Source organism: Schistocerca americana, chromosome X, assembly GCF_021461395.2.
Source record: "Schistocerca americana isolate TAMUIC-IGC-003095 chromosome X, iqSchAmer2.1, whole genome shotgun sequence".
Lineage (NCBI taxonomy): Eukaryota > Metazoa > Arthropoda > Insecta > Orthoptera > Acrididae > Schistocerca > Schistocerca americana.
The window spans coordinates 276,929,861-276,951,607 of NC_060130.1; the positions used below are offsets into that span (position 1 = coordinate 276,929,861).

Sequence of the window (21,747 nt, forward strand, 5' to 3'; positions counted from 1 at the left end):
TCAAACACTTCGCATCGAAAAGACTGCAGGAGCGTCTTCACTGCCGCTGCAGAGTGCGGTTGAGAATTGCCATGAAGAAGGAAGTGCGTAGCAGTTGTGTTAGGCGGGCTGCATTCATTAAGGCAAAGCCTCTCAGCGGGCCCTCCTACTTGGCGGGAGACATCGTTGCTCTAGGCACCTTTACTCGCCCACAATACGCTCACAACTGAAAAGAGCGTCTTGATGCGGTCGACGGTCATACTAGAGACACTACCAAAGACATGTGTGCAAACCTTCATCGGGTTTTCACTGTGGTGTCCATTTCGCGACCGATCGGAACTTACTTTCTCGACAACCCTCATAGTTAATGTCAGACTCCAAAGAGGGTATACACGACAAGGACTATGTTACACATCCGCCATACGTCACACAAGTAGTTCCCAAGTGTACATCCATCCACCAAACGTGAATATAAGTAGGCATATAGCTACACTCACGTTAAATGGGGCTGTAGCCCTCCGAGAAGGGGTGAATCGCCCATGTTAAGACCGCGAAATGTGTGGGAACCAACATCCCAAGGAAAGAGCTGGTTTCATTGACGCCCACTATGCCGCCCCCTGAGGACTTTTCATTTCGATTCTGAGCGCTGTGTGTCTGAAATATTTCCATCAGCCACCCATAAGAAAACCACGTGATTTCAACGCTGAGCGTCGAGGTTGTGACCTTCATCGGAGAGAAGTCAAAAGAAAGGATGAACTTTGGGTAAGACAGGCTTTGACGACCTTCCCATAGCGTCACACGTCTACGGTGGCGTTGGGCAGAAATTTGGTGCCAATGTGACATCATTAACCCACTTTACACATCACATTAACTTCTGAGCTCTGCCCCTTTTTTTCGTAAGTGCCGACACCTTGCAGGTTGAAGCACCGTTGAGCCCGAGAGTGAAGTCGCAGGGTGCCAAGCTTTTGCACCCTTACAGAAGAAGGTTGTGTCCATCTTCGAGCCAGATTTCAAACATATGCGTCGCAACAGGACGAAAATTACGGGGTTTCGATAAAGTTATCCTATAATTCTGTTGTGCAGTGCATCTTACATATTACATGCATCTGCTTTGATGTAAAAAAAATTTCTGTGGAATTGAGTGACAAAGATAGCTGGAATAAAGAACAGGACGAATTAGTTTGTAACGAGGACATGGAGATCAAATGCTCCCTATTAGAAGACAGTCATCAAATTCCTGATCGACGTCTAAAACTCTTTGCTCCCAGCAAGTATTTTGTGCTAAAGCTTTAACTCACAGTAAGCGAATTCTTACTTAACTGTTATTCGTAAGCCCCATTTACTTCCTTGTGGCTTAATGTGCCGTCGAAGGCTGAATCCGATCTGTATTGATTCTGTCATTCTTTTAACTTCGCCGGCCGGAGTGGCCGTGCGGTTCTAGGCGCTACAGTCTGGAACCGAGCGACCGCTACGGTCGCAGGTTCGAATCCTGCCTCGGGCATGGATGTGTGTGATGTCCTTAGGTTAGTTCTAAGTTCTAGGCGACTGATGACCTCAGAAGTTAAGTCGCATAGTGCTCGGAGCCATTTTCTTTTAACTTAACAGCGTGAATTTTCTGTTTATATTAAAAAATTGAGCTAATATGTGCATTTTGGACAAAGGAAAAGTTGAATTTATAGAGATTTATTCTTGTTGGTATTATAAAAGTTTGGGCTTATCACACATAGCACACCATGTGGTGAAGGATATGTAATACTAAGAAGAAAAATGTTCAGCAAGTTCAGTAACAGATACTACATTGTTCTGTAGAACAGATGTAACACAGTGGGAGCAAAATGTACAAGTATTTCTTAAGCATTAGTCAGTTTTCCTTTAGAGTTGGGAAACATATAGTGAGAATCAGTATTTCTGTTTTAACTGCTTGAATATCCGTGTTCAGTGGGATAAAGAAATCAGCTGTTCTCTTTATCATCGCAGACGATTGCAGAGCACCTTTCACAGAAACCGCTGGAATAATTGTAGTGACCGTGGTTCTTTTAGGTCAGATTAATGTGAAGAGCGTATAAAATATATTTGTAAACACAAATAACACTTGTTAACAGTTCATAACTATGTGCCAGATACGCCTTACTTGACAATAAACGATACGTTTGTTTGTGCTATGTCTATCACACTGGCACGGTAAAGAGTCAGCTGATTGTTAATTAGCCTGAAGATTCAAATTCACTCCAGGTGACTAGTGTTAGGTCTACACTGCGATCATACACTACGAAAGCCAGTAATTCTAGGAGGGAAAATTAAGATGCAGCCACATGGAAAACGAGACGAAAACCACAATGACAAAATAAACACAGAGAAAACATCCAAAATATATAATAAAAATAGTTGAAACAGACCTGATTCGCTTGGTCTTTATATTTTTGTGTTTCCTGAGAACATTCCAGCTGACGCGAGGACATATGAGAACATCGAAAGAATGAATATTCAAAAAAAAGTTAGTTTTTCACGTTCAAAAATAATCTCGAAGGCTCAAAACCAGTCTTGAGTAGTGTTAAATCCACTAATTTGGAATAAAGCACTCTGTTACGCACATGTTCATTTCTGTACAGGCCAACGGCCTTGCCACGTTTACTACACCGATTCGTTTCGGATCACCGAAGTTAAGCAACGCTGGGCGTGACCCTACATGGATAAGTAACCGCCCTGGCATGTCACGCGCTGTTGGCAATTTCCCCTTTGCCTTTCCTCCGAAGAAGAGGAGGGCTGGTGACTTACAGTTTCTGATCAGCAGACTTTGCGCCAATATACTGGACTAAATTCCAAACCTCTCCAATGTTTCTCATTGAGTGAGGAAATGTGACGCTGTTTATGGTGATCCGTCCGTCGGATAGGGACGTTAAGTTCGGCGGTCCCCTTGCCGCTATTTGAGAGAAGTAGGTAATGTACCGGCACAGGGTTTCATCCTCTCCCTTCTCTACTCATCATATAGCGTGAAGAGACACCACACTACACACATATGCAGTACAGTCAAGTACATGTATTAGATACGCTTAACTCACAGATTGCACGATTGGTGAAGGAAAGGGGCCGGTGTTAGCGAAGGATAGGAAAAACCTTTCCATTTAGATGGGTAAACGTCCCCCTCGTGTCTCCCAACCAATCATGACATTCGACTTTACTTTTTTGTTTCTTTATAGCACACTGAGAACATTCCAAAACGTTAGAGAATTTTAAAGAGGACTGTGGAACTTACTAGAACACTAAAACATTCAAGAACATTCGAAAGCATTAAAGAGCACTCCAGGATAATGTAGAACGCTCTGCAGTACTCTGGAACATTCTAGAATATTTTAAAACATTCGAAAACATTCGTTAATATTCAAGAATATTTGCAAAAGCTCGAGAACATTATAGGTAATATCAAATTTTTTCCCTTGGATTATACATTCATGCGAAACAGATGGAAGATCTGCTGGTGACCACCACATTGTGATAGCGACCACTTCAAAATCTCATATTCCCACGACGACAACAGTCAAATGGTTCAAATGGCTCTGAGCACTATGGGACTTAACATCTGAGGTCATCAGTCCCCTAGAACTTAGAACTACTTAAACCTAACTAACGTAAGGACATCACACACATCCACGCCCGAGGCAGGATTCAAACCTGCGACCGTAGCGGTCGCGCGGTTCCAGACTGAAGCGCCTAGAACCGCTCGGCCACATCAGCCGGCACCACAACAGTCACCACTGCACAACCACTATAGTAAACAAATGGGAAACCAAGGGTAGCACTAGACACAAAAACTAGTGATTGACAGTGACGGGGTTTCGAGGTACCGTAACCTTCTCTCGTAAACACTAGAGAGAGAGAGAGAGAGACAGCAGACAGATAGACAGATAGAGAGAGAGAGAGAGAGAGAGAGAGAGGCGGGAGGGGGGACGGGGGAGGCAGAGAAACATGGTCTTATCCTCGCTGCGCCTGAAATACACTTGTAAAAAATTATAAGCTTCCTTTGGTGGCATTTTAATCGAAAACACAGGACTGAATTGATGCTCTCCACTACTCGCAGAAGTAGCACCAAATGATCTCATCTGAAAGCAACTATTCTACCATCTTACATTTTGTAGAAAACGATTTGATTTCGAAGTTTCTCCACTCATGTAATTAAATATTTCTGTTAGAACACTTTCAGTGGTGCTAATATAATTTTTCCACTCCTGAGACGAATTCTTGGTTTCTCTACTGAAATTCTTTGCACTGTGGAACTGACATACTAGATCCACATTTTGTCAACGACAACATATTTGAGTTTTTTGTAGTCTTTAATGGGATAGTGGTGGAATTCTCTACTTCGGCTTTGCAGTTCTCTTACATAAATGTTTTGTTCATGCGCTTGCAATCGTTATCTTTCAGAAAATTCGCTCATCATAACTCTGCTTAGTTCATTTCATACTGTTTCTTCAGCAGTTTCTCTATGTCTGCTTGCTGATTGTCTCACTCGATCCCCTACTCTACTTTCATCTCGGTATTACCATTTAAGTTTTCTCTCAGTGTATTCATTCTCTTCCATTGTGAAGCTCAACGTGCAGCTCGCGTATCATCTGTTTCTTTTCTTCCCTGTTTTTTCTGTTTCCTTCTTTTCAATTTATCACTGGCCAGACCTCCTCCTCGGCCGGCCGGAGTGGCCGAGCGGTTCTAGGCGCTACAGTCTGGAACCGCGCGACCGCTACGGTCGCAGGTTCGAATTCTGCCTCGGGCATGAATGTGTGTGATGTCCTTAGGTTAGTTAGGTTTAAGTAGTTCTAAGTTCTAGGGGACTGATGACCTCAGAAGTTAAGTCCCATAGTGCTCAGAGCCATTTGAACCATTTAGACCCCTCCTCTTTTACGTTTCGGCATCCTAGTAAATGTTAGTAGTACTTTACACATTAAGATTCGACTTAATACACTATTCACTACCTTAATTCATTTACATTTATTTCACTTTCTATCGCCTGTTACTTTTCCTTGATCGACTGTAATCGATTTTCAAAACCAAACTGGTATACGTGCCTCTCCACCGCCTATATATATATATATATATATATATATATATATATATATATATATATATATATATATATATATATACCCTTCTGAGCTGGAACTTATCCCTACCACAACAGGATAATGGAGCATTCGAGAACGTTCGAGAACAATCTGGAACATTCGAGAACAGCCTTGAACATTCTAGAACATTATTGAACATTCTGGAAAATTCTAAAAGATTTTAAAACACTTTTGAATCTTATGGACGATTCTGTAACATTCTGGAACATGCTAGAACGTTTTCTAATCTTCAGGAAAATACTCTAAAATTCTGGAACGTTCTCCAACCAACTAGAAGGAATATTCTTGCCAGTCTCGAACATTTCCGGACTGGATTCGCAGCTGGTTTGTCGACTTCTTGTAAGAAGTTTATTGGTGTTATGGCCTCTTCTGACACCAGTATTTACGAACCCAACTCCTGCAGTTCCAAACCAAAACCTTTTTCATGGATGGGGGATGGAACACTGCCGTCCCATATAATCCCCACTGGGCAGCGGGTGTGGGTTGCGGAGGTGTAGTGAAACGCACGGACAAACCACGCTTACATTTATTTCATCCTTATCTTGCCAGGCGAGTGTTTTCGCCTCCAGTCACACCCACCAAACCACTAGTCCACATCTTTTCACTTGCCATTTGATCTTGGTCATGGTCGATGTCTTAGGAAATCAGGCTGAACATGGCACCGCGACCGGTCCTCTGGTTAGCAACTGAAACCAGCACGCTGCCAACTACTATGTAAATGTCGCTTCATTCATATTTACGAATACAGCGAGCTCCAGTGCATGTTCTTATCTTCTCACTTCGCCATTGCAGTGTTTAAAGAATATGATACTGTCTTGTATTTTTCCAGTAAGTTGTGTAATATATTCTGTACCTTTGTGTCGTTGAATGTGTATCAATTTTTATAAAGATGAAGCAAATAAAAAAGAAAAGAAATGTAAATTAATGCATGCCACGAAATGTTAAAGTGTTTTAGCATTTGACTGTATAATTAATATGTCATAATTGGAGGAAGTCATCTCACACAAATACCTGCGAACAACAATGCATGGGTATGTACGGTGGAACAATCCCACGGGCTCTGTTCTAGATAAAGCAAATGAGAAGCTTCGATTCATTGATTTGGTACTGGGAAACTGCAGTTCACTTATTAAAATATTCCTGACTTGTACCGTGGGACCATCATCAACATCGGAATCTTCCGAGGAAGATATGTACCAATGTTCCATCATGAAGCAATAAAAGTAGCGGATGACAGCAACCGACACCAGCCAATAGCGCTCGTCTTTTGAAAGGTGACGTCACGCTTCGGTGCAGGAACACACGGAAACGATGTTTTACTGTTGTCGGTGGCGAGCCATTACGTGAATAGGATCTTCGTTGAATTTCTAACAAAAAATTCGTTGGTTCACAGAACAATAGACATTTTAATGAGCGTAACATTTCGAGCCTTGAACGCTTACATTCTACAAACAGGAGTTCATCTACAAAAACAGTGTTACTTGGCGAAGCCAAGTCTCTCTGATGGAAGAGTGTGTCAGAAGCGTTGTTCACTCCGAACAGGCAGACACCTGATTATATATATATATATATATATATATATATATATATATATATATATGTTCCGAGTTATTTACAGCTGTTTAGACCTTTTCCTGCAACCTCTCACCCAAGTCTCAGTTCAAATTTCTTGATAATATGCCCTCCTCCGCTTGATTTTTGCCGACCGCGGTGGCCGTGCGGTTCTGGCGCTGCAGTCCGGAACCGCGAGGCTGCTACGGTCGCAGGTTTGAATCCTGCCTCGGGCATGGGTGTGTGTGATGTCCTTAGGTTAGTTAGGTTTAAGTAGTTCTAAGTTCTAGGGGACTTATGACCTAAGATGTTGAGTCCCATAGTGCTCAGAGCCATTTGAACTTGATTTTTCCATTCTGTACGGGTTATTCCTCTTTTTCCACGTAGGTTGCCAACAAAGTACTTCTTTCGGCCATGGTTCATTCCTAATCTCATCATCACATGTCTATGCCGTTTCAGACGCAGTTTTTCCCCCTATTCGGTGAGCTATATGGGAGTTTGCGATAGTTTCCTGTTTCCTTTATTTGGGATCTTGTCTCACGCTGAACCTCCACAACTTCTTCTCAAAAAATCCATTGCCACGGCTTCAAGTCTTCTTCTATCTTGTTTTGTCATTTCCCAGGATTCCGCTCCATATAAACAAATGCTTTGATTATGGGTTCATGTAACCTTATTTATCCTTTTCCTAATTTTATCTAACCAAGGGACAGAATTCTAATTTTTAAGCCCCGTATACATATATTTCCTTTACATTCTCAAAATGAGCAAGACTATTGTGATTCTCACAGATTTACTCGATCTCTGAATGGACTAGGGTGGCTGTCTCAATATGTTACACAATGAAAAGTACCACTGTCAAGCAGCTCACAGTTACTTACAAAATTTAAATATAGAAGTGGAGGTAGAAAATTACCGTGTACACTGCCAAGAGGGAAAACCTGTGAACATTAATGATTACTTGTTTGTTGTAATTTTTCTGTGTTTATACAGGGTGTTTCCGTAAGGGCGTGCAAAAATTTAACAGGACATACAGGATGCTCTACTGAACAATTTAAGGTAGGGAACCTGAAGTCGGAGAAGCCAGCTTAAGGAGATATTAGGAATAAAATTACATTACTGTGTACTTTTTTATTTACATTAGTTACAGTTAACTGCAATTACAGTCATTGACACACTGAACATACCATTTATACTGTATCTTACAAAGCGTGCTGAAACTGATGGCCGTCAACCTCAATGTAAGCATGACATTGGCGAACGAGATTCTGATACACCCTGACAATTATCGCTGGTGTGTTTCGAATCACATCACAGGCAGCTACAAATCCGGGAACGAATTCCATCTCCGTGTCCGTTGAGATCTCGAAGTGACTTTAGGTATCCCTACATGAAATAATCAAGGGTATTCAGGTCAGGTGACCTCGCAGGCCATGAGATAGGACCTCCCCTTCCAATCCAGCGACCAGGAAATGCAGTATTGAGATGGTTGCGGACATCCACGTTGAAGTTAGGGGGTGCACCGTCATGTTGTATCCTCTCACGAACAGCGAAGGGTACGTTCTCCAACAACTCAGATAGAACTCTTTGCACGAACCTCAAGTACAAATGGTCATTCAAACGGCTAGGTAGAAGATAGGGCCCAATGAGATTGTCGTCTACAATGCCGGCCCTGATATTCGCTGCAAAACGAACTTGATGGTGTGACTCTACTACTGCGTGAGGGTTTTCTTCATCCCATAAATGGCTATTCCTGCTGTTCGAAATATCATCACGATCAAATGAGGCCTCGTCAATAAACAGCAAGATCTGGAGGAAATTTGAGCCATTAATCCATTGTTGAAGCAACCACTGACACAATGCGACCCTTGCTGCAAAGTCAGTGACAATCATTGCAAGTGATACGGGTTTAACCGTTGTTCGTGGAGTAATTCCACACGCTAGTATGTCCAGCGCCCATTTCACGTGCAATACGACGAGTACTTGTAGTAGGGTCCGCTGCAACACATTCCAGCAACTCCTTTTCAAAATCGGTTGTGCGAATTGTCCTCATACTGTCAGGTCCCTCGTTTCTTCTTTACAGTGAACCAGCATTCGTCGATCGAGAAAAATAAGCACTCGTTGTGGCGGATGATGTCTGTTAGGAAATCGTGCCCTGTACAAACTTTCAGCAGCCAGAGCATTGCAACGTACTTCCCCATACGCAAGGTGCATGCCAGTTAGTTCTGTGAACTGTACCAATACTCCTCCGTCGTATGTATGTCTATGAATAGTACTGAGTAATGAAAGAGTCTGTCGTTGATTCATAGCACATTCTGTTATGGGACAAGTAAAGTATGTTATAGTCGAGTAAAGTAAACAAAAGCTGCATCATGACTTCCTGGTAATCAGGCTCGTCTTCCCTGTTTCCTTAGCCGGCCGGAGTGGCCGTGCGATTCCAGGCGCTACAGTCTGGAGCCGAGCGACCGCTACGGTCGCAGGTTCGAATCCTGCCTCGGGCATGGATGTGTGTGATGTCCTTAGGTTAGTTAGGTTTAATTAGTTCTAAGTTCTAGGCGACTGATGACCTCAGAAGTTAAGTCGCATAGTGCTCAGAGCCATTTGAACCATTTGAACCTGTTTCCTTGCAGGAAATGAAGAATGTATATGTAAATAAACAGTGTAAATTTGTACGCACCCTTGTTGTAGATAAACCGCAAAATAGTAATGCTGCACAAAGCGGTAGATAAGGTTACTTCCATGTCTCCTTAAGCTGGCTTCTCCGACACCGGGTTCCCTACCTCAAATTGTTCAGTGGAGCATTCTCTATGTCCTGTTACATTTTTGCACGCTCTTACGGAAACATCCTGTAGACGCTAGAAGAACGTGAACTTCTTGCTCGGAGTAGGCACTCGGATGTTGCCAGATGACCTGTTCACCTTGCACAAAGGTTATCCAACTCTTCAAGGCCTTACCACTGCGTTGTCTCCGCAGCCGGCAGCGTGCACACAACTTCCATCGTCCCTTGGACTCGGAGACCGAGCTGCTATCCTCCAGTTTACTCTATATCTTAGTTTCAGTCTTCTCTGATACTAAAATCTGTTGAAATAACTTTCAGCTTTTTGCCTAATGCAGACGTACTGTCGCCATTAGAACGGGTAGTTTGTGTACAGCATCGGAACAATACACTTAAGAATCAGGTTAAAACACCGTCGGTAACCTGAATGTCATCTACTGCACGACTGTGAGAAATTCTGAAATGCGGTACTACAGCACAAGAAACATTGTATTATTGAACTCAGTACTCACAGATAATTAATATCGGTTGATTTAATAAGTCTTTCTACCCAACGAAAGTCTCAAAGACTACAGCGTTTGCACAAATCTTAAAATATTTTAAGAGCACGAGAGATCCAATTAAGATCGGAAACCTGTCTTCTACGATAAAAAGTTAAATTACGCTTCTACAAATACCGTGGATCCGGTGTAATTGCCCTGCAAAAGCTGTCTTGTATTTGCAGGACAAATCAATCAGTATATAATAAATTATCACTCAGCAATAATTAGTAATTAACTTTTCAATTCTGTGGTTCGGAGTCTTGTAAAACTTTTAAAAGACGTCACAGTCGCCACTGATTGCAGAAATCTTTTATTTTCACTATTACAACTTGGGCCTTCAGGTCACTATCAAGTGTTATACTACAGAAGACTGTGCTTTAAAGGCTCAGATACAACGACAACATGTGTACATACCAGAAGATTTTTGCAGTTTGACCAACTACCAGCCACCTGTATACCAGCTGGTATGGTAACAGTGAAATTAACTAATTTCTACAGTCAATGTCGACTATTATGTCTTTTAAAACATAATTTGTAAGGTTTTCGCTCTAAATTTCTCGAAACGTAATCTAATCAATTAGGCTCAGATTTCTTTTTATTTTATTTCATTATTTTTATTTTGTCATGTTAGTATACTATTGCTGATTTTAGAACAACTTTTTACTAGAAATATTTATCGTTAGTTGGAAAGAAGTTTGGCTAAGGATCGAGTACGAAAACGGCCATAACATATTTAAGGGTCGATCCCAACACCCCGTAGAAGTGATTGTGGAAAACAACCGCAAATCTAAATCGGGAACACTGGACGGGGATTTGATCCCAATGCCTCTTGCAGCCAAGAGTTTTACCCACTGCATAACCTCGGCGAGTTTTTCCGTAGGGGATTCGTTGTTCTCTGCATCAAGAATCACTTTAGGCTAAATTTGCAGCCACGAAGCACCTGAAGAAACTGATGGTACAGATAGTAAAATTTCTGAAGTCCAATGTCAGTAACAGTTTTCAGTGGAACTGAACGAAAAGTAGTTAGACACTGGACTCGCATTCGGGAGGACGACGGTTCAATCCCGCGTCCGGCCATCCTGATTTAGGTTTTCCGTGATTTCCCTAAATCACTCCAGGCAAATGCCGGGATGGTTCCTCTGAAAGGGCACGGCCGACTTCCTTCCCAATCCTTCCCTAATCCGATGAGACCGATGACCACGCCGTCTGGTCTCCTTCCCCAAACCAACCAACCAACGAAAAGTATGCAGACTTTACCAATTACTGAAAATTACGTTGCTTAAGTCTAGGGCCGTGCTTGGAACGATTAGAATATCGGGAATAGATCGCAGACCTCGCATTTTAAGTCGGCTTGACTACACACTGCCCACAGAAAGAGAAACAACTTATTCCTGATTTGATGGGGATGCATTTAAAAAGAAAATCGCAATGTGGAGGGGACAAATCCTGACAAACACAGTCCAGGTCCTCCAAGCTCACCAGAATTAAAGAAAACGTGATGTCTGAAGAATTCACTGTGGCCTCGAAAGAATTTCCAGGATAATTTTCTAAACTTTTTAGGCGACTGTCAATCTTACATCTGTTTTAGAGCTGTATTCCAGACCATTTGCTAGTTCCGTTGGAAGCTCTCCCATGGATGCGCAGATGTAACTCACTGATCTGCAGTGTTATTCCCGCTTTAAAGGCAAATTTTTTACGTTACAGCTGTCCAGGTCATCTATATTGTTTTCCTCAGGTAGTGTTTCCACGTCTCCATAATGATGTTGCGAAAGTACTACAATACTTTCATCAACATATATGTGCGGAAGATCTTTATTCGATTATGAAACTAAATATGTAACGATTATGTTGAAACTTGATTTCGAAAACGTGGAAAACTGTCTCTGCCTGCGTTTTTGCCGACAATTTGTACCAGATAAAAATTATATTGTGTCTTCAATGCTCCAAAATTAATTAAAAGATGTTGAAAATTTCTTTTTTTTTAAATCTATTTCGTTGAGAAATATGAAATGTGGAGCCAACTCGTATGCAGTGCGACTAAATACAGTGCGTTCCCTTGTTGTTTTGCGTGGCACTATCACAGCATAGGGCTACATTGATGTTTTAAGCACCATCTTGCGTACCACTGCTGAAGAGCAATTCGGAGATGGCTATTGCATCTTTCAGCACAATCGAGCACCTGTTACTAATGCACGGTCTGTGGCGGAATGGTTACACGACAATAAAATCCCTCTAATGGACTGGCCTGCATAGAATCCTGACCTGAATGCTATAGAACACCTTTGGGATGTTTTGGAACGCCGACTTCGTTCCAGGCCTCACCGACCCACATCGATACCTCTCCTCAGTGCAGCACTCCGTGAAGAATGGGCTGCCATTCCCCAAGAAAGCTTCCAGCACCTGATTGAACGTATGCCTGCGAGAGTGCCGGCCGGAGTGGCCGTGCGGTTCTAGGCGCTACAGTCTGGAACCGAGCGACCGCTACGGTCGCAGGTTCGAATCCTGCCTCGGGCATGGATGTGTGTGATGTCCTTAGGTTAGTTTGGTTTAATTAGTTCTAAGTTCTAGGCGACTGATGACCTCAGAAGTTAAGTCGCATAGTGCTCAGAGCCATTTGAACCAACCTGCGAGAGTGGAAGCTGTCAACAAGGCTAAGGGTAGGCCAACACCATACTTAATTCCAGCATTACCGATGGAGGGCGTCACGAACTTGTAAGTCATTTTCAGCCAGGTGTCCGGATACTTTTAATCCCATATTGTAGTAATTCACAATTGTTGTTGAAAAAGGAATACTTCCAATGGCTGGAGTATATTTTTCGTCACCAGACCCTTACTTCATATTTACTATGATAAGTCAGAACTGTAAGTTATGCGCGACAAAACAATTCCACTGAAAGATTAAACACAATCTATTGGCGCGAAATACTGGTTTTATTTGCATACCAGAATACCTCAGTGGTCTAATGATGAAACTGATTTTTTTCGGACTGTGGGTTATCTGAAAAGTATGTATTTTAACTCACGGAAAATAATGGATGCGTTTGTAGAGTAAAGAGACCACATAGTAAATGGTCAATATTTATGTGTACATTCTGTGAGCATCTAAGAGGCACTGGACTGTGCAGCAAGCTCGCCTGTAAACTAAATATAGTCGTATTGATACAAGAGAATATCAACAAAACAAACTGGCATTATCAGGCGGATATGAAGCAGCCATGGAACAAGGTAAAGTCATACCACTTTTATTTTCACAAGTCCGTCTTGGTCACATAGATTTTTTAAAAGAATTTGCAGACTAGTTTGTTGTTCAACTGTTGAAAACTGGAAGATTGTTAGACACAAGGTAGTTTTCGTCCAGTTTTTGTACAGTTTCAGGAGTCTGGGAGAAACACGACGTTCTTGCAAACCATTTTGTAGTAGCCAAAGAAGACGCAACACGTGATGCTTCGAACAGATCAAAGTATGAAGGCCACTCAGAAAACTAACATCGACATGCTTTGTTCTACATTTGGCGTTGATATGTTATGAACTTCAAGAACTTTCAGAAGTTAGTGAGAAGCTGCAACACCGAGATGTAGAGTTATTTCGGTCTAATAAGAAGACTTCAGATATTGGTTAACACATTTAATGCTAGGACAGGTAATCCGGGAACTTTTTATGAGCCAGCTGTGACATCTGTCAACAACAAAAAACTTGTGGGAATCAAACTCTACGAAAACACTAAGGAACTGCCCATGAATCCTGTTGACTTTCATAATAATCATTCAAAAGTCATTTAAATGAGAATGCTGAGTGGTGGAGATGCAGTTTTAGCCAATTCAGCCTGTAGAGTTGCCAAAAGCACTTGTTCCAAAGACATTATAACAATACTTCTGGGAAAAGATAGGTAGAGTCATTCGCAGTTGAACAAATGAGATACGATTAAAGCATTTCTTATGTTTTTGAAAATTGTGAGAACTTTGATGGAAATCGTGAAAAAAAGTATGCCACAAATTTCCTTCCATTGATAGCTATCATCAAGAAAATTTCAGTGTCATCTAGTTAACGTGAGAGAGCCTTCTCCCAAATGAATCTGATCATTACTGACGGTAGAGCCTCTCTGTTAACAAAAACTGTTTCTTCACTACTTTTTCTGAAGCTTAATGGCCCACCACTGACTCATTTTGACCCTGCAAAGTGTGTGGAATCTTGGCTGCTTCATAACGGCAGTCTGCTATAGACAACAGCAAGGCGACATATCAACGAAAACCTTTCAAAGGGTTCACCTTACTGCAATTTCATTTTTGTAACAGATCATAAACAGAGAAATAATGTTAAAATTAATAAAACATGTAATAAGTGCTGGTTAGTAAACATGGGAGTTTTATTTTTTATCAGTACAAATTTGAATTAATACTTTTAAAATGCTCAGAAAAGTGTTAACGTTTATGAAGTCTACAAGTAAATATGAATAACACCCACCAGAAAGTTACAGTACTGGAATCTCATGTTTTACAAATCAAGTTACAAATCTGGTTCTATCTTCCTACTTCTTAGCACATTTGATTCTTTACACAGTCCATTTAACGTCATCTATTCCACAAGTTATTCCTATTTCTCTAATCTCCCAACTTTTTCCAACGTCGTTTGCAAATACGAGGCTTGTCCAGAAAGTAAGTTCTGATCAGCTGCGAAATGGAAACCACAGTGAAAACCCCATGAAGTTTTGCGCAGATGTATTGGGTACTGTCTCTAGTATGACCGTCGATCGCATCAAGTCGCTCTTTTCAGCTGTGAGTGCACTGTGAGCGAGTAAATGTGCCTAGAATAACCATGTCTCCCGCCAAGTAGGAGGGCCCACTGAGAGGCTTCGCCTTAATGAATGCAGCCCGCCTAACACAACTGCTACGCACTTCCTTCTTCATGGCAATTCTCAACCGCACTCTGCAGGGGCAGTGAAGACGCTCCTGCAGCCTTTTCGATGGGAAGTGTTCGATCACCCACAACACAGCCCTAATTGGCTTGTCCTAAGTATCATCTCTGTTCACATGAAACGCTGGATACGAAGATAACACTTGGGCGCAGGCTACGCGCTATGGACTAGCGTAGAGACGGTGGTGTTGGAAATTTGGTATAACGCTCCGAAAAATGTCTAAGTCGGAGCGGCGACTATGTAGAGAAGTATCTGGAAAGTTTAGCTAACTCTTGTAAATAAAATGTTTCTGATTTTCACTGTGGTTTCCATTTAGAGACCGATCGGAACTTACTTTCTGGACAGCCCTCGTACTTTTCTTTGTCATGTCAGTATTCTATGTACACTGTCATATTATGAGAAATCTCGGATTTTATAGTTTTATATAGTTCGTCAACAGTTTTCTAAACGTTATCTGTATACCTTGCTCTTAAGTTCACCTCAGCTGTGAATTCTACGCACTTCCTCTTCAGGCCTTATGTTGTCACACCTAGATAAATACATTATGTTTCTTCTACATTTATTTGGTCTTCTTGATTCTCGCCACTTTTCCTAGGCTGAGATGTAATACTTGATGTGATACGCCACAAGCCTGCGTAGTTAAATTCGATTCCCGAAGGTCACCGAAATTTTCCCCCTAATATTTGACTTTGGAGTAAGCTTCCATTAACTTCTGGTTTGTAATTGATTCTCTCTTTCTGACTGCTCAAAAATCTTCTAAAATTACGGGATGTGCCATACGCTACTCCGAAAACAACGAACATAATTACTTTGTTTTCTCCTCAGATTGTCTTCCTTTTAGAATTCTCTTGAGATAAAAACGTTTTTCCACACACGACTTCCCATTTCTGCAACCTCTTTGATATTCAGCTAACTGCTAAACCAAACTTTCATTGACCTTGTTTAATACGACGTTGTAAAATTAATTACGAGGGCTATTCAGAAAGTGAGTAACGATCCATCGCGAAATGGAAACCACTGTGAAAATCGGACGAGGCTTTTCACAGACGTTTTGGGCAGTGTCTCTAGTACGCCCGTCGATCGCATCAAGACGCTCTTTTCAGTTGTTAGCGCACTGTGAGCGAGTAAAGGTGCCTAGAACAACGATGTCTCCCGCCAACTAGGAGGGCCCGCTGAAAGGCTTCGCCTTAATGAATGCAGCCCTCCTAACACAACTGCCACGCACTTCCTTCTTCATGGCAATTCTCAGCCGCACTCTGCAGGGGCAGTGAAGGCGCTCCTGCAGCCTTTTCGATGGGAAGTGTTCGATCACCCACAACACAGCCCTAATTGCCTCGTCCTGAGTATCATCTCTGTTCACATGAAACGCTAGATTCGAAGACAACACTTGGGCGCAGGCTACGCGCTATGAACCAGCGTAGAGAATTATCGGAAAGCACATGCGGCTGCCTTCTATGACGATGGTGTTGGAAATTTGGTATAACGCTCCGACAAATGTCTAAGTCGGAGCGGCGACTATGTAGAGAAGTACCTGGTAGGTATAGCTAAATGTGGAAAGAAAACAGTTTTGATTTTCACTGTGGTTTCCATTTTGCTACCGATCGTTCCTTAATTTCCGAACAACCCTCGTAGAAGGAACGGGTAGGAACACAAACCCTCACCTGTCATTTGATTGGGTTTTCATCTGTTCTTTTTCCATTCGCGTTATTTGATGAGACCAGTTAGCCACGCCACTCCAGGCCCTCGCATCTTTTGCCGATCACAGCGCGTATAGTGCTCCATGTAGCGCGATCATATGACCAGAGATGACTCTTGCATGTAGTTCAACACATATTACAAGTCTGTGGATTTTGACTGCGCTTTTTTCTCTTCGTGTTTTGTCTCTACATAAAGAGTATTTCAGAACTCCTGTAACCCACTTCTGAGGGTTGTATAGGGGACTCAGTAGATAAAGTTTTGACAACGATCACATGTCCAGAAACGTACAGTTTGTATTTAAAATAACTTTGAAGACTGGGTCACGGTACGCACACAGCGAAAACAAAGAGCTCTGATCCGTGTGCCGTGTGCTGTAAAAGACCCCATAGTATGGGTAATGATTCGAATACTTGTCGCCATGTTGTCTTCTCCGAGAATAAGCACCACAGTCAACCCTGTAGTTGTGAACGTGCCAGTTCCTCGCAGACATTATTGTATTCAGTGGAATGCGATGTCCTAATTATTGCAGAAGGGACTGACGACGGCATCCTCTTCTCAGTTTCTGTACGTATCGTAAAGCGGGAGATTTGAAAGCAATCTGATCTTCAAACTTATAGGAAGCAGTCAAATGAAAACCGGACACAGGCTACAACGGGACCATGCAATGGTTCCATTCAAAAGTAATCACGACACGCGTTAAGACATGTACCTTAAGACATGTACCCCACTGCGAGACGAGGCGACCAAATCTTGTTTCGTAGGAAGCGGTCAGCCGCCAACGGATCCACAACCGCGCCCATTCTTGCACATCCTCGTCCAACTGAAACCGACGTCCACGTATATCTCTTTCTTCGGGTCGCCAAAGATGTGAAAAGCACACGGTGAAAGATCCGGGCCATCCCTAAGGATGTGGCAGTGTTTCCCGACCAAATGGCCGAAGCGTAGCCTTCGTGTGATTGGCAGTGTTTGGATCGGGCTTTATCGTGCAACAGGATGATTTAGTCCGACAGCGCGAGGACAACTGGCAAAGCCAGCACTGGAAACATCCCACATCTACCCCGCCAAAGGAATTCAGAGCTGTTCACACAAGTTCCGGTAAGGTCATGATGACCTTCTTCTTCGACTGCAGGTGCCCTCTGCTCTTAAAGTTCCTCGAGATCTGAACCACAATCAGAGTGCAGCGCTACGAAGGCACTTTGCAGAAACTACGACGCGCCATAGAGTCCAAAAGCCCAGGAATGCTGTCGGACGGAATTATCCTGGTGCACAATAACTCCCCCCCCCCCTTGCCAATCGGACGAAGGCTACGCTTCAGCGATTTGATTTGGAAACACTGCAGCATCCTCCGCACTGTCTGGATCTATCACCGTGTGGTTTTCACATCCTTAGCAACCTGGAAAGATATGCGAGGACATCGGTTTCAGTCGGACGAGGGAGCGCAACAGTGGGTTCGCTTTCGGATGAGTCAGCGACCAGCAGCTTTCTACGAAAAAGCAATTGATTGTCTCCTCTCCCAGTGGGATAAATGCCTCAACGGGTGTGGTGATTACTTTCGAGTAGAACTACTCCATGGTCCCATTGTAGCGGATGTTTGATTTTCGATTTTCATTTGGCTGCCCCTCATTTCTTACATCCAGACCATAGATTTCTGGAGAGTGATCAATTATCAAAGTTTTATTTACTAAGTCCCCTCTACAACCACTAGAATCTTGCAACAGATATGGTGAAACACCGTGTATAGTAGTCTGAGCCTTCGTTACTATCGCTTTTGTGACTAAGATGCAATTATAGGTCTTTTAAACTTTGTTTTAGATAGTAGTTCAGTACAGAGTGATACGTCAGACGCTGGGAGAAATTTTTCTTCTGTAGTAAACAAGGATGACCATGATTCTAGTGATGAAAAAGTGAAGAAAAGTATGACGATATATTTTTTCGTATTCTGGAGATACGCATACTATATACCTTTATTGTGTATCAAAACTCACGTGGCAGAAGAAGAAAACGTTCTCAGATTTTCGTATAAAAGTGTCAGAATAAGTATTACAATAGTGCAACTCCCAGAATCCTCGTCCATTTACAAGCAATGGACTAAGGACTCATTTGCCGACGAATATCCCAGCAGCTGTAAAGAAGAAGAGGCCATCAAACCGTTGCACGATGTGCCATGTGGCGCAACAGGGGAAAATGATATGAAGTTGGTTGACAATGAAAAAAAGAAGTTGTGTGTTTTTTCATTTACGAGAATGTCTGTAAATGATCAGCACCAAAACGTGATTCTGAACTTATATAGACAGTACGTATAGAGTTTTTAAAGTAAGGGTACCAAATTTGAATGCAAAACAGTATTTGTTTATTATACAGAGGGGTACAAAAAATGTATTCACTGTTTAAAAGTCCATAAGTAGCAAACTAATTGGCGGAGTTGTCTCATCTTTGGTAGTGTAATAGTTTGTAGTTCCGGCAATCGCCACACAAGTGTTGTATTGCGTTGTTTTGTTTTGTCAGATGACAGTCGCCAGATAGTTTTGTTCTTAGTAGCACCTAGTTACTCGAATAAACATGGCTGTCGCAAGACTTACATTCGATGAAAGGAAGTCAGTTTTGAAGTGGTATTTTAAGTACGAAAACATTAATGATGTTCAACGGCAATGGCGAAATGAGTATCAAACAGAGCCACCGACACGTTTAACGATTCGTCGCATTCGAGACAAATTTGAAGCCGAAGGCTGTGTTAAAGATGTACACAAACAACGATCTGGACGACCTGTAGCAGTAACAAGTCCAGCTAACTCCACTCGTGTGTTACAACAATTCACTCGCTCACCACAGAAGTCTGTGAGACGGTGTGCCCGTGAAACTGGAGTGAGTCGCTCAAGTGTTCGGCGAATTTTGAAGACAGCAAAGTGGAAGTGCTACATCCCACGATTGCTACACGCAATGAACGAGGACGACCCAGATCGTAGAATGGAGTACTGCGAGTGCTTTACTAACATGGTGTGCAACGATGAAGAGTTTGCAGAGATGATTGTGTGGTCTGATGAGGCACAGTTCAAACTCAATGGTACAGTAAATCGTCACAGTTGCATCTATTGGACCGCCGAAAATCCGAACGTCCATGCAGACAAAGCCGTGAATTTGCCAGGAGAAAATGTGTGGTGTGGGTTGTCTTACCGGGGCTTGATTGGGCCATTCTTCTTTGACGCCACAGTTACCGGTGAGGTGTACCTCCAGAGGCTTCAGACATCCATTTTACCTGCCATCCGAGACTTGTATGGAGACGGAACAGTTTACTTCCAACGAAATGGTGCCCCAGCCCACTACCAAAATCGTGTTAGGGCGTATCTCGACGAAAATCTACCAGGAAGATGGATAGGCCGTAGAGGTGCTGTGTGTATCCACCACGTTCGTCAGACCTAACTCCTCTGGACTTTTACCTGTGGGGAACACTAAAGGACGTCGTTTATCGACAAAAGCCACGCACATTGGATGAACTTCGAGAATCCATCGTACATTCATGTGCAAATATCCAACTGAACACGTTGCAGTCGGTAGTTCGTGCTGCAGTTCGGTGGGATCGTTTGTGTGCGGATGTTAATGGTGACCATTTCAAACACCTACAGTGATATCGTTATGTTGGACTTTAAGCTACACTTTCACCAAAAGTGAGACAACTCCGTCGATTAGTTTGCAAGTGATGGACTTTTAAACAGTGGATACATTTTTTTGGACCCCTCTATATATCTTTTTAAAATGTATGCTTCACATTTGCTGACTGTGATCCTATTTAAATCTAACAGGTTACCGGCACGTCACTTAAACCTGATACGAAAGGATTGGAGCGAGCTTATGAGTGTTTATTTCCAGTCTCCAGGGATTTCTGTTCATTCTTTTTTCAGAATTTGAATTGTAAATCGCTACCTCTAAAATTTTAGTGCAGAATTGCTATGATTGCTGCATATGATGATGGAAGTTTCGTAACAACGTAAAGGAATGCCACGAGAGCAGTCTGTACACAACTTACGGAGTTCCGGCCTTTTGGAACAGTCGATGTTGAAGGGCAGGTCGCACTTCTCCTGATCGGGGCTGTAGTCGTTGAAGACCATGCCGTCGGGGCAGAGCTTCTCGGTGATGGCGCCGTCGCGGCACTCGTAGTACTTGTCGCACTGGTAGGCGTCTGCGAAGTAGCCGTTCGGCTCGGGGCACTCGTCCGCCAGTTCGCCTTCCGCCGCGGGCGCCGCCGTCGTCGGCTTCTTGCGCGACTGCGCCGCGCTCCCACCTGCAACACACACACACTCGTACTTCCTGTGCCTTGTCTCATGCACATAAACTCACACTAACTGCTAGGCATACACTTAACACAGCGTGAGAAAAGTAAGACTCCCAGAACATATTTCACGCTCCTTAGCGTCGGCAACACCACTCCCATCATCCACATCTGGGGCACACGATATAAGTCGGGTTGCCTATCTTAGGTGCATGAAATATTTTCCGGCCAGTTTTACGAGGGCTATTTGGGAAGTAAGATCCGATCGGTCACGAAATGAAGACCACTGTGAAAATCAAAAATGTTTTGTTTGCAACAGTTTGCTACATATTCCAGCTATTCCTCTATATAGTCGCTGTTCCGACTTACAAGGGGAGCCCATCATGTTGGGATCATAGATTTACTCCAAACTTTGTATAACTATAGTAAACCATTAAAACAACATAACGTGCAAATAGTAAGGTGTACTACTCCGGCAGTTCCGAGGAAACCACTAGAGAAATTATGCTCGTCTATTATGTAACTCATGCATATGTGCGTAGGTGTCGGAAGTTAGTTTTCACGGTGGTCAACTTTCGAACTCACTCAAACTCAATTTTTAACCGATAATTTTTTCATCACTGGCCATATTATTTAATTTATATGACATTTGAGAGGTAATATAATTTCAAAAACCACGTGTATTTGCGTGAAGTTTTAGTGAATTTCATGTTATTTGACTACTAACTATTTTTAATTAAATTTAATTATTAGAACAAACATGTTTATAACTATCGACAAGGAAATGAAGAAACGCCTAAAGTTTTCCTGAAAATGTATTCCAGATGTGATTTGCGAAATCCTATATACATGCAATCTAGTGAGGTACTCGGAACTACTTTGCACCTCGACTCTTCGAGCTGCAGACACGGAGG

At 42.5% G+C, this 21,747-nt stretch overlaps 1 protein-coding gene across 1 annotated transcript in view; it reads right to left on the reverse strand.

Annotated features, from left to right (window-relative positions):
- Positions 1-21,747, reverse strand: part of LOC124556570 (protein obstructor-E-like) — an 81,336-nt gene that overhangs the window by 18,226 nt on the left and 41,363 nt on the right. The window contains exon 2 of the mRNA XM_047130525.1: positions 20,591-20,845. Coding sequence (XP_046986481.1) covers positions 20,591-20,845 — 255 coding nt within the window. The remainder of the gene's footprint in view (positions 1-20,590; positions 20,846-21,747) is intronic.